The sequence below is a fragment of the Aricia agestis genome, chromosome 10 (assembly GCF_905147365.1).
Source record: "Aricia agestis chromosome 10, ilAriAges1.1, whole genome shotgun sequence".
NCBI lineage: Eukaryota > Metazoa > Arthropoda > Insecta > Lepidoptera > Lycaenidae > Aricia > Aricia agestis.
Window position 1 is genome coordinate 3,569,245 of NC_056415.1, and position 13,380 is coordinate 3,582,624.

The 13,380-nt window shown below is 34.9% G+C and overlaps 1 protein-coding gene across 2 annotated transcripts in view; it reads right to left on the minus strand.

The window, feature by feature from the left end:
• Nucleotides 1-2,455: 2,455 nt before the first annotated feature.
• LOC121731354 (calcium uniporter protein, mitochondrial) overlaps nt 2,456-13,380 on the minus strand; it is a 173,818-nt gene continuing 162,893 nt past the window's right edge. For both annotated transcript variants that reach the window (XM_042120757.1, XM_042120756.1), the window contains 4 exons: nt 6,857-7,018; nt 6,037-6,240; nt 5,382-5,489; nt 2,456-5,026 (listed from right to left, as the gene is read on the minus strand). In XM_042120757.1, the coding sequence (XP_041976691.1) occupies nt 4,871-5,026; nt 5,382-5,489; nt 6,037-6,240; nt 6,857-7,018 (630 nt within the window). In that variant the 3' untranslated portion in view covers nt 2,456-4,870. The remainder of the gene's footprint in view (nt 5,027-5,381; nt 5,490-6,036; nt 6,241-6,856; nt 7,019-13,380) is intronic.

Sequence of the window (13,380 nt, forward strand, 5' to 3'; positions counted from 1 at the left end):
CGTAATATTATGACCATCTAGGGTTGATAATATTGAACATCATGCGCCTTCAATCTAATTGTAAAATAAACTGTTCAATAAAATTGAAGAGTGATATTGCACAATACAATTGATCGTCTAGGGGCCGGCTAATAATCTCGTTCATATTTTGGAAAAAAATTGATATAACACGTCATGAGACCTCTAGAATGTCACATACATGACTGTATATTATAATGTGGACTGAAATTTCATATTAATTCACAGCCATTACATAATTCTATCGAATGTATTAGAAATGCAAAAGTTCCTACTTAGATTCTATATAGAAATATTTAAGCCTATTCCTGTATGACTAACTATAGAACTTATGATAAAAGATTTTAACGAAAATAGTAAGACAAGCCTTGAAATGTGCGCTTTAGTATAGAAACGTATGTACATAATTTACTATCAGAATAGTTTGCAAAATAACTACAGAAAATAGTAGGTAAGTATAGTAGGAATAGAAAAATTGAAGAGTTATACATTTATATACATTATACATCTGTATTTATCAATCTCTATCTTCTATTTCATTCACTCTAGGCCTTTTATGAGGTTTAAGAAATAAATAAGGGCGTATTCGCATAGAGTCTTAACCCTGCACAGGTCGCACGGATTACAATAGTAATCCATTGATACAAAATCGTTAATTTCTGAGAATTGTTTCGAGCAAATCGATGATGCCTTTAGGTACTTGTAGCTAGACAACCGACGTATACACTCAGTGCAGCACGAGTGCCAGCATCGCGTGGTTTTTTATCTGGAGCGCTTCAAAGTGGACTGGATTACTATTGTAATACGCGCGACTTATTACGTGAGTATTACATTTTTTTTTAATTTATTAATTAATTTTTAATGTCTTTTTACTATTACTTGTGTATTATATAACTGTGTTATATAATAATATAGAGTATTTTTATAAGTTTTAAGCAGTAATATGAACTTTCCCTAATAAACTTCTATGTTTTTCAGAATAACTATGGATGAACGCCGGGTAGCTCAAATTTAGACTTGGTTTGAAGAGAAAACCTACAAAAGTAGTAATAATTGTTATGTCCACAATGCATGATGATGCGAATATTGATTGTGACACAGGCAATTTGAATAAACTAGAAAATATAAAGTATTATAATACAATAAAGAATGGCGTAGATTTGGTAGACAAAATTGCTCACTATAATATGATGTATCAAGAAATTGTATGCGACTTATTACGTGAGTATTACATTTTTTTTTAATTTATTAATTAATTTTTAATGTCTTTTTACTATTACTTGTGTATTATATAACTGTGTTATATAATAATATAGAGTATTTTTATAAGTTTTAAGCAGTAATATGAACTTTCCCTAATAAACTTCTATGTTTTTCAGAATAACTATGGATGAACGCCGGGTAGCTCAAATTTAGACTTGGTTTGAAGAGAAAACCTACAAAAGTAGTAATAATTGTTATGTCCACAATGCATGATGATGCGAATATTGATTGTGACACAGGCAATTTGAATAAACTAGAAAATATAAAGTATTATAATACAATAAAGAATGGCGTAGATTTGGTAGACAAAATTGCTCACTATAATATGATGTATCAAGAAATTGTATGGCCCACTTCGGTGTTTTTTGACAGTATTTTTTGATTTGCTGAATTTGAGCGCATTGTATTGTTGTGTTCAAAACAAAAATTTTGAAAAAATTTCACAATATGATTTGATTTTGATTTCTCTTGCATTGGCATGGATGAAGCTCTTAGGCCAACAGAGAATTAAAAAAACATTACCACGAAGTCTAGCTATCAAAATTAAAATATTTCTTGACCTTCTTGAAAATGAAAGCCGTCCATCTACATCTTTATCTTCAAATACTGGGCGAGTAGGTCGCTGTCTCGAGACAGCGACCCTGCGGAAGAGCGCGTAACAAAAGCACTCGCCAATCATGCACAGCATGTAAAAAAAATCGTCTGTCCGATCATTCTTAGTATATTTAGTTCTTCTTGCATTGCGGACAATGATTAAAGTTAACATAATCAAGAAGGCTGATTGTTAATCTCATTTTGAAATTCAAGTGCTATTTTTCTATAGAAAAACGTCAATGTTCCGATTTTATTTTTTACTTAGTTGTTGTAAGACTTTAATTGAATTTAATGTTTAAAATATATTTAAGAAGTTCCTTGATATGTTTAAAGTTGCTTAAAGCATGTTGATTAATTATTTTGGAGTTTTATTTTGATTTGAAAATGGATTACAATTGTAATCCGCGCGACCTTTTACGTGACTTTATAGAGCGCGACCGGTGCAGGGTTAAAAATACAAGGTAGAGTCGGTATAAACTGATCCTTAGATATATTAGTAGTTAGTACAAGTTTGACATGTTATACTGAAACTAAAATTACAATAAACTTTTATTTTATTGAGGTAAAACAAACAAGAAAATCTCCTAACACAATAAATATTTTTACAAACAATTACACTAAGCACCTTATGATTTTGTGCAATATATTTCTTTACTTTATATAATAATAATTACAATGGCATAGCGTAAAAATAAATTGAATTATAATCATTGTAGCAAAGGCAAAAATTCCAAAGGCAAGCATTAGTACTAGTCTAAAAAATATTTTTCATAGACTAAACTTTAGTTTCTTATTTCAAAAGACGTTAGATTTAGTTTTTATTAAGAGGAACCAATGAAATTATTTAGTAAGAAATAAATGATTTTCAGTCGCGTCTACTGGACTCTTTGGCTACAGAACATAACTTATGATATTTATTAAAATTATTTAGCCGGCATTGACTATCAAATTAATTATTTTTCTAAGTGATTCGTCAGTGTGATTAGAATCTAATACAATATTTTACTACAAGTTATAATACAGATTTCAATAAAGATAATAACACGATTGACTAATCAAGTACACTTAAATTAAATAATAGGAAACTGTATAATATGAGCATACTCTTAAAACTAATAAAATGTCTTATAATATATTTTATATGGTCAAGAATTAAGGTTGAATCAACAAGGATAGAGTAGATAGGATACCTAAAGTTTAGATAATAATAAAGTTAGTTATCTCAATAAGATAATAAATTATGAACTACAACTTAGATGTCCCCTCTACCTCACTTTCCCCTTTATAGGCCAAAATTACTTGGAAGCAGAAATTGAGAAAAACTTGTGCTGTATCTTATATCCAAAATATATGTTCACCTTAGTAAAGATTGTAACATAGATAAAAAGTAGAATATACATTATGCATAAGGTAACTTTAACGTTCCAACACAAAATATAATATTATAATAGCAAATTCAAACGTTTTATAAAAACAGCGCGAAATATAATACGTAACAAATTCAAAGTTAATATAAAAACAACGTGTTCAAGCCTTTTCTCCCAGTATCTGTCCGTCATTGGTTGTCATCGGAAAAATAACTCCATATTTTAATATACCAGTTTTTTATAATGTTCAGTTGTGTACAAGAAGTTGGGGTTTATGAGAATAGCCATTTATTTGTGTCCTAATGTCTTTTAATTTTTAATAGAGACACATTTTATTGGTACACGTATAATTATGGCGAAACAAATAACAATTTCGATGTAGGTTTTTGAACAGATTCAAAGTTTCTGTTCCTTTGAAATAAAAATTAATAATTCAGAACCTAGCTACATTGGATACTTAAATAGTGATTAGATTACATAAACAATTTTCCTAAGACCTAAGTTAATTTACACTCCAAAACTCAAACTCTTTAGTAAATTTTAACTAATCATAGTTATAATAAAATCATTTAAATATTTAAAAATCATAAGATATTAACCATAAGTCACTTTTATGTCTGTTTATAATATAAGTTTATTTTGAGCGTAACTTGTGCTTAGAGAAAATAATAGTCCAAGCCACGAAACGTGACGAGTCACAAAATATGAAATATTAAATTTTGTGACTAGCTATGTGGTTTAGACCATATTATAAGCAATGTCAATTAGTCCTTGTATATTTAAAGGTCGTCAACATAAATTATATTTGAATCAAATATAAATTTTAATATACTTGGGTTAAGTCAGGTAAACTCGCAAAATAAGCACAAAAATGCTTGAGAGAAATATTTGTGCATTACTAACTATATTATGTATTTACATGATTATATATTACGTATGGGAATACCATACATAGTAATTAGTAAGTCTTGAAAGTATGGTACGTGACTTAGAACTTTTACAAAACAAATAGACCAGATTGAAGAAGGCGAAATTCAATTTACAGTATCTTTAGATGCTGTCGCAACCACACACGAATTAAATAATAGTGTGTACAAGAGATAGCATACTCTAGACACCAGAACATCAAAGGAATAAATAATGTTACTACAATAGAGTTTAGAAATTAAATAAGGAACGATATTGAAATCTTGAAAAAAAAATGTTGAAATTACTAAAAAGAAAATTTGACACATTTCTCTCACTTTGAAACGCTACTTAGAATAAGTGCCCTCACCTTACACTCTTTTCTTGGCAGAATAAAAAGATTAGCGACTTAAGAGCCTCTTACTTTGAGTAGCATCAAGTATTCATTAAGCGCACAATCAGCATAATTACATCAGACATTCAAAACGTCCTATAATAACGTCCTAAGAAATACTTGGTACGCGCGTAGGGTAAAGTACCCAGTCAACGTCAAAAGTTCTGACATTTATATGCCAACTTACTGACATCTATATGACAACTTACTGACATGTATAAATTGTATATGCCAACTTACTCACATCTATATGCCAAATTGCAGACATATATGCCAACTTCAGTTACTGACACATTAATATGCCAGTGCCAATAACTACGTTACCCTATTACGTGATTTTCATTTTCTTACTCGTCTCCTCTAACATGTCTTTAATTTTGGTGAGGGGTGACCGCTTGTCGATGTCGGCTTTTACGTAGGACGTAGGCAGGTGGATGCTCAACGGGTCCCGAAGACGGGCGAGGTCTTTGGCCACTTTGTCCACCTGGAATTAAGAGAATAATGATGAATAAATCTGATCAAGGTAAGTCATACAGGGAAATTCACTATAACTCTCATACATCTTGAACCTCGGTTCACCTTCAGGCTGAATGCGTATCCAATGCAACTGGAGTTTTACAGCTAATATTGCACAATTTCGGCTGTCAAACCCTGCGGGTTGCATTTGCTTTCATGGCTATTTAAGAATCTACTGACAACCCATTAACAAGAATCCGCAGCAGTAGTTAAACAATGGGAGAAACTTGCTTATTAGTATTAAACTTTTTGACTATTAGACGGGGAGCCGTCTTGATAACGACGAAACCTCATCTTACAAATAGTACTATTTTAGCATTTACCTCGTCTTTCAAATGGTTGTACTGGTTGATATCGAGACCGACTTTTTTCGCCTTCTTGTGGAGTGTCAGTAAATGCTGCCGGTCCTTCACGTCCGGTAGTATGTACTCCTGAAAATATTTGTGCAGAACGTATTAGCATCTAGCAACCCAAAAGATAGTCAAAACTTATAATAATGTAGTTATTAGAATTGGTAAGTACCGAATTTAGATACCTCTTACCGCAGTTTCATCTTAAAGTAGTTGTATTTTATATTATTATTGAAAGTTATATATTGTTACTATATATTGTTATTGAAAGCTTCTGAAGCTACTCAACTTTAAGATTGATCGCCAAAAAATCTCGCACGCCATTTTATGACATAAATGGTACATTGGTAGATCAGTTATCCGATACGTTCGTTATTGGGAGATGGCAATCCAGTGACAAGTTGTTGGTACCGCAGCTATTGGTAAATATTGTACATGTGTACGCATATGCGTCCAATGACTCAAGTTTTGCCGAACGATCTGCTAGCTGTATGCAGACTCTACCCACTTTTTACATAATTCACCTACCTCCTGACCTACCTGACGGGCTCCATGATATCCCACGAGAGTTCCCACCATCCACCTTCCACTACCAGTACACCGAACTGTCCCACTCACTACCACCCACCTGCTTGGTCAGCACGAAGTACGCATACGCGGCCATCGCCGTGCCGTACGTGACGAAGTACGTGACCGGCTCCATAATGTCCCACGAGTATTCCCACCACGTGAGCCGCGCGAGGACACCGAACTGGACCCCCATGAGGCTTAAACCGACCCAAGTGAGGGCAGACGTCTTGCGCGTCGTCTCCACTTCTAGTGCTTGCCGCTTCTGAGAATTAAAATGCATTTTGAACTTAATTTCATTGTATTGAAGTATGAGGTTTTTTGCAACTTTGACTAAGCGGAAAGTTGAGCACAGCAGCAACAAGAAAAGGCGCCGCTCGACTCATTTTATATTTAGAGACCGAGAAACAGCATTTTTTTACTTAAAATTAACAAGTACAAAAGTGCTACATTATGAAATCTACTAATTGCAAATATAAAACTGTTTTTATGAAGCAGCATATCAAATTCCTGGCGTATTTTTCCATGCTGCCATAATCTTACTAGATCGTTGGTTTATTACGATGAGGACACGATCAACAATATAGATTCTACAATTCTACACGGTGCAATTATTGCATACCACCGAGATAAAACCAGGGCAGAATGATAGGTAACATCAGATAAATTGATTCATAGGCAGACGACAGACCCACGTTCATTAGTCAACTGTCAGGCTATATCAAGTCAATATTAGTCATGATCTGTCTGAACCCTGAAGGATTTATGCTACGTAGACCCGCCATTTACCTCTGAATTCCTGACATTACATAACGTGAAGTCTTTTCAATACTTAGCATACTTTTAACAAATTTTCCACCTTTCTAATCAATCTCTCTCACCTGTTCTAAAGGTTCCAGTTCAGCAGTCAGCTTCTCCAACTGCGCCCTCAACTCTCTCTCCTTCTTGATCTGGTGTTCCCTCACGTTGAGCGCTTCGTACAATTGGTTCACTAGGTTCCTGACGTCACTCAAACGCGTGATCTCCTCTGCGCCGAGACGCTCCTGAAATTTAAGGATGAAACCCTTTAAAATTTGACAATTTCTTTATTTCTTTTATAGCACCTTTGGGGTTTTTCAGTGCCCGAGTTCAACCCCCATTCCTACCAGGCCGATAAGAACTTATGCGAGGCGCCAAAAAACCATAGTCAAATTACATACCACAGAACAAAACAACCGGAAACACCTAATCCTGCTTATGACAAAATTCAAAGACTACGAAGGTCATTAAAATGTTTAAATGACACAGAGATTGCCAATTACATGATAAATAGCGGAGACATCGTCGTCTCGTATTATTAAAAGGGAACAACTTCTTGGAACACCGCCAGTTTTGTTAATGATTAATAATAGTCCATCTTCAGAGAGTATACTCATTCCTGGGAATAATTTGCTAAAGTTATGAACTTCATTTTGCAGCAAAAGCATAATAGCGTCACGTTTTAGTTGCCATCACTTTTATGAACCATAGCGAGCCAGAACCGGGAATTTGATTAATACATTGGCCTATGAATGGCAATAATAAAATCCTTTCAATCTAGTTGCCCAGTCAAGAAGATCCAAGTCAAAAATCCAAGTTAAACATAAAAGCCGCAAATTCTCAAAACATTACCATAATTCACAATAAATTATGTATACAGTACATTGCGTCGTTACCATAAACACGAGACACGAGGCGCAGGTAAACAATTTCGTACAAAATCAATTTCATACCTACTTACACTTTAATCTATTGTGACACGAGTCACGACCCGCGAACCATGAATAAAGATATCAGAATAAATATTCAACAGGGCCTCTTAAACGTGTTGTTTATTTCTGGGGTGAAAGATAAAGATATTATCGAGGTCGTATTCTTCTCCTCTAGTAGGTAGTGTCTGTCCAGATGAGGCGTTTTACACGCGAAGTGTATACGTGCGATTCAATTTCTATTACGTCCAGATACGGCGTTTTACGCGCGTTTTTACGTTACAAACATGGACTCGAAGTTATCACGCTCCAATCAAATACGTCCATTCGCCACGGACTCGCGCGTAGTACCTACTGGACGCTACAATGGCAGCCAAGTATCTCGACTCGCGCGTTTTACGCGCGAGTCGAGAGTCCCGCTCATTGCAAGCGTTTTACGCGCGAGTAAGAATACTGGCATCTGGACGCGATATATTATGTAGCTCTAGTACTCGGGTACGCGCGTAAGACGCGGGAGTCGCTCACTGGCGCGTAAAACGCCTCATCTGGACAGGCTCTTAACGTTATAATCGAAAATAGGCAGGGGATAAAGCGACGTTCGCTTGTAAGCAAACAGTCACAAACTATCAGTTAGAAGAAAGTCGAGATCCAGGAGACAGTACTTTTACCAATAATATTGCAAGAATACAGTTTGTTTAATCGGTGTTTGACTCTTCCATTCGAAAAACAAAAATATTGGTATCCAGTTACATTTTTTGCTTATAAGAGACAACTAGGGCCTAATTTCTCTACATCCGGGGAGACCAGACTTTACAAATTAAAATGGCAAAGTATCCCATTATCATCATCTATCCTCCCATCTCTTAAAGCCCTTTATCTAATTTTCTCTAAAAATAATGTAGCTAATTAAAAGTTAACGAACCTCCGCTGGGAACAATGAAAATTGGATTCAAGAAGTGAACAGAAGTATCCCATTTTTTACTCCTATCTCAATCTGAGCGGATAATTATAAATTCAATTGGGTCCGGGTCGCAGCTCGGTCTCGCTGAAAACATTGTTAAACTACATTGTTAAACCTTTGAGTGTTTCGGGATTGAGGGCCATCGGAATATCCAAGTCAAGATATTATCTCATTCTTATTGTTGGTTGTGTTATAAGCATATTTTTGCAAATAAGTTTCTCTGAGTGTACGAACGGCACTTGCCGTCGGCAAGTGCCGTTTGTCTGTTAGAAGCCTAAGCGTGTAAGCTTCTCTTTAGGAACATTAAATTCAGCCTTTAGACGATGACGAGGTTAACTAGACATGTTAGAATCTGATCAGATGCTATTAGAGCAGCAACCTTCGGTAGGTACCAAGACTTGGCCCACCCCGCAAAAATGTATGCATACAACATGGTATAATAATAATGTTTCATCCGTAATACCATTCAACGGTGTCTGGCAAGCCTTTTCAGTGTAAGAGTTCTCAATATATTAAAATACGAGCTTTTGCCCGCGGCTTCGCTCGCGTTAAGAAATATTATTATATACAAACTTTCATCCCCTATTTTAACCCCTTGAAGGTGGAATTGATCAAAATCCTTTCTTAGCGGATGCCTACGTCATAATATCTACCTGCATGCCAAATTTCAGCCCGATCGGTCCAGTGGTTTGGGCTGTGTGTTGATAGATCACCATGTCAGTCAGTCACCTTTGAGTTTTATATATATAGATTTTTATTTCCCACCCAGATAGGTGGGAAATACTCATTAATTAATAATTAATATTGAAACACTAAGCTCGTTATATTGACAGCGCCTCATTACGGCGTCTTCCTTTACAACGTTGAATAATGAGCAGCCTGATATCTTCATCATAATTGGACTTAAATAATGGTTATCCTAGGGTTGTAACGGGTTAATTACAACCCCGGGATGGGAGTCATAAGTCATGTCTGAGGGAACTCGGACTTGAATATTTTAGGACTCAAACATCTGACGGCTTCCTTATCACTATGGGGTGAGCACTGAGCATGTTCCTGTAGATAGTAGATCGCATCGTAAAGTTCTCAAAAATAAAATTTCAAACTTACGATAAATACGAAATAAAAAGAAAGAAACCTAACTCCCTGGCATCAGGTTTGATTTTTGAATGACCTACAATGAAAGAAGACTTCTGTGCATATAGAACTGAGAACATAGACTAATATTTATTATTTTAATTTTTCGACGTAAAACGAGTTAAGTATATTTTAGTTATATAATATTAATATATAGGCAGGTTTGGATAAACACAACATAGTAGTTCTGTGGTTTTTTATATCCAAACTAGATGACGCCCGCAACTCCGTTGCGCCTAAATTAGTTTATCGCGTGGGAACCGTACATTTTTCCAGGATAAAAATAATAAGAATAAGAACATTTTTATTTTGTCACCACACAACACAATATGTAAAACACAATACATACATAATATTGTGTGATGTCAAAATTGGCCCAAGCTCAGCTATACGCAGCAGCCAGCAAGCTAGCTCGCTGCACTGGTATTCTGCAAGGGCCAATGAGTGACTTCACCACAAAATAAAGGGAAAAACTATACAATACTCTTATAATTAACATACACTAAAAGCTAACACTAATTTAAACAAAAAAACAAAAACACTAATAGTACTTATATACAAAATCTTTCAAAAATACACACTCAGTCCTGTTGGCTCATTACTGGCTATTCTGTCAATTGGCAAATTATTAAGGCTGCCATGATGAAAGGAAGAAGAAGAAGATCTATATGGCGTCTAATAATTATAAACAGACACAAACTGAGGATACAAATATTTTATGGAAAAGAGCATAAAAATAAAATAACATATAAAATCTTAAATACCTACCGCATAGATACGGAACAATTCATACACAAACAAAGATTAGAAAGATCGCCCCGCCGTTGGATAACTAAACAATGCAGATCGTGTTGCATAAGTTTCAGGTATTGTATTTACATACTTATTTGTTTTTGAGAAGTAAGCAAGTGACTTTTATAATGGCGACTAAACGAAGCTTTTGATTTCAGCGCCCGGAGAGGAGGAGGGAGGTTATTCCAACAGCGGGAGGCTGCATATCTAAACGATCCACGGAATGCTGCTGTTTTAAGCTGTGGTGTTATGATCTGATACTGGGAGGCTCTAGTACGCATACTCACATCGCTAGCCCAAGATAATTTTTCATATAAGTAAGAAGGCGTTCGTAAAAAGTATCCTATGTCCTTTCCCGGGACTCAATGTACCTCTGTACCAAATTTCAGCCCAATCGGTTCAGCCGTTTAGGCGTGAAGAGGTAACAGACAGACAGACACACTTTCGCATTTATAATATTAGTATGGAAGTATGGATGTTATACGTTTTATTTCTCCACAACGTTATACAGGGTGTAACAAAAATAAGAATAAAAAATAAGATAATACTTTAGGGTGTGTACGTGTTCCTTGTAGAGAGTTCACTGTGAAAGTAGCAGCGCTGAAAGACGAAAATTTTTTTTTTACTTTTGTATGGAGAAACTCGTGACGCTCGGACCCTTGCCCATACAAAAGTGAAAAAATTTTTTCGTCTTTCAGAGCTGCTACTTTCACAGTGAACTCTCTACAAGGAACACGTACACACCCTAAAGTATTATCACTTATTTTTGTTACATACTGTATATAGGATAGTATTGTTTAGTTTTTCTATTACGAGGTAATTCCGCGTCACCTCAGTGATTAATGCTTATTTATTTTTCGCAGAAAACCATAACTCATCATAAGTATCTTTTGTTCTTTTATTATATTATAGAAGCTCATTTATTAAGCTAAATGAAATTAGGTAAAAAATATAATAACAATGAGTAACTTGTAGTAGTAGTTGTCGGAGACTTAAATACGTATTTTAACAGCTTTTTCTCACTTCTTAGAATGCAAAATAATAATATAGCTCCCTTTTTTTGAAACACGCGGAGAAGTGCGTTTGTATTATAAACAGAAAAGTCTATTGATATCCACAGAAAGACCGTCGAAGACTTTCAAAAGTCGTCCATTTCACCATCTACCCAAACATTATTTAGAAGAAACATTAATAATCACGGGCGTATATATGTATAGCTTTGATAAGGATAGGGTCCCTAACATAAAAAAGCGGCCAAGTGCGAGTTGGACTCGCCCATGAAGGGTTCTGCAGCAGCCTAAATACCTACTCTGCCTACGGACACGCTCCACAGTATAATAATTATTATTATATTGTAAATAGAAAAAAAATACATGTACCTCGCCGATGAAAATCGGTGGCTACATAATATATTGTCGATTGGACAAGTAAGATGGATAGTAATGGGGGGGGGGGTCCGGACCCCCAGGCCCCCCCCCCCCCCCCTCTTATATACGCCCATGTTAATAATGATTATTATCTTCACAAACAAAACAAATCATTGAAGCTTTAAAAGCAATCTATCTCCATTAAGCCGCTTCTTTGTATTTGTCCGATAATTGCAAAGTTTGCCGGATGGGATTAGCGTATAATTGCAGCTCAGCAATAACAAAATTAATCCGCTTAATGCTATTTAACTTTAGATAGGCTTTGAAAGTATCTTTTAGAAATTAGGCGCGGAGTTGTCCCTTTCTGGTGAAAATGAAAATAATATAAAAATATATTTATTTTAAGAAAGGGAATATCCTTCCATAAGGATGGTCGGTGTCATACAATAAGTATGTTTCTTGTCATCGAGCCTTCATTTTTCCAACCCCTCATTATATTTGGATAAACAGCCAACTAATAAGCACTTTGTTATTTAATAAAATATTGCTGACACCTGACTTTCCAGTTTCCAACGTAAATAAAGTAATAAAGTAATTTTACTCTATGTCTAATCAAACAAAGAGGATTATAGTGTATAAGTTACGAACATTATAAAAATGTCTCTTTATACAGCAATCATCTCTGTGAATATTTTTATATAGGAGGTAATATCATAATTCATAACTAGGGCCCGGATTTATATGTAAATACCATCGACATAAGAAGCTATATGGACACGAAATGATCACGAAAGACGCCTGCCTTCAAAATTTGTAAACTAAAAATGGCGGATTTTACTAGAGATGTCACTGAATAATAAAAAAATATCGATATCGATATGAAGTTTTTTTTATTCAGTGACGTCTCTAGTAAAATCCGTCATTCTAGTCCACAAATTTTGAATTCAAAGACCTGGTCTTTGCCTTTACTATTATTTGGAAAAGTATTGATATCGATATTTTTTTATTATTAGTAAAATCCGCCATTTTTAGTTTACAAATTTTGAAGGCAGGCATCTTTCCTGGTCATTTCGTGTCCATATAGCTTCTTATGTCGATGTTTACATAATATAAATCCGGGCCCTATTCATAACATTACATCTCTTTCCTTACAACAAGCCATTGTTTTGAACATCGAGACTCGAGTTATGTTTATATAGTCGTTAGCTACCAATTAGCTAGTTATCTCAATCTGGCTAGCTCTAACAATGCGACGATCGGCGTGAAGCAATTACAGACTAATTAAAACGCCGATAGACTGTTCACAGCTCGAACGCACACTTTTCATGGCACATTTTTCAGTAGGTGACTTAATATTTTGTGTGTTAAATATTGTTGAGGAATACATTTGCGTAGTAAATAAACCTGTTTATTTTTTAATT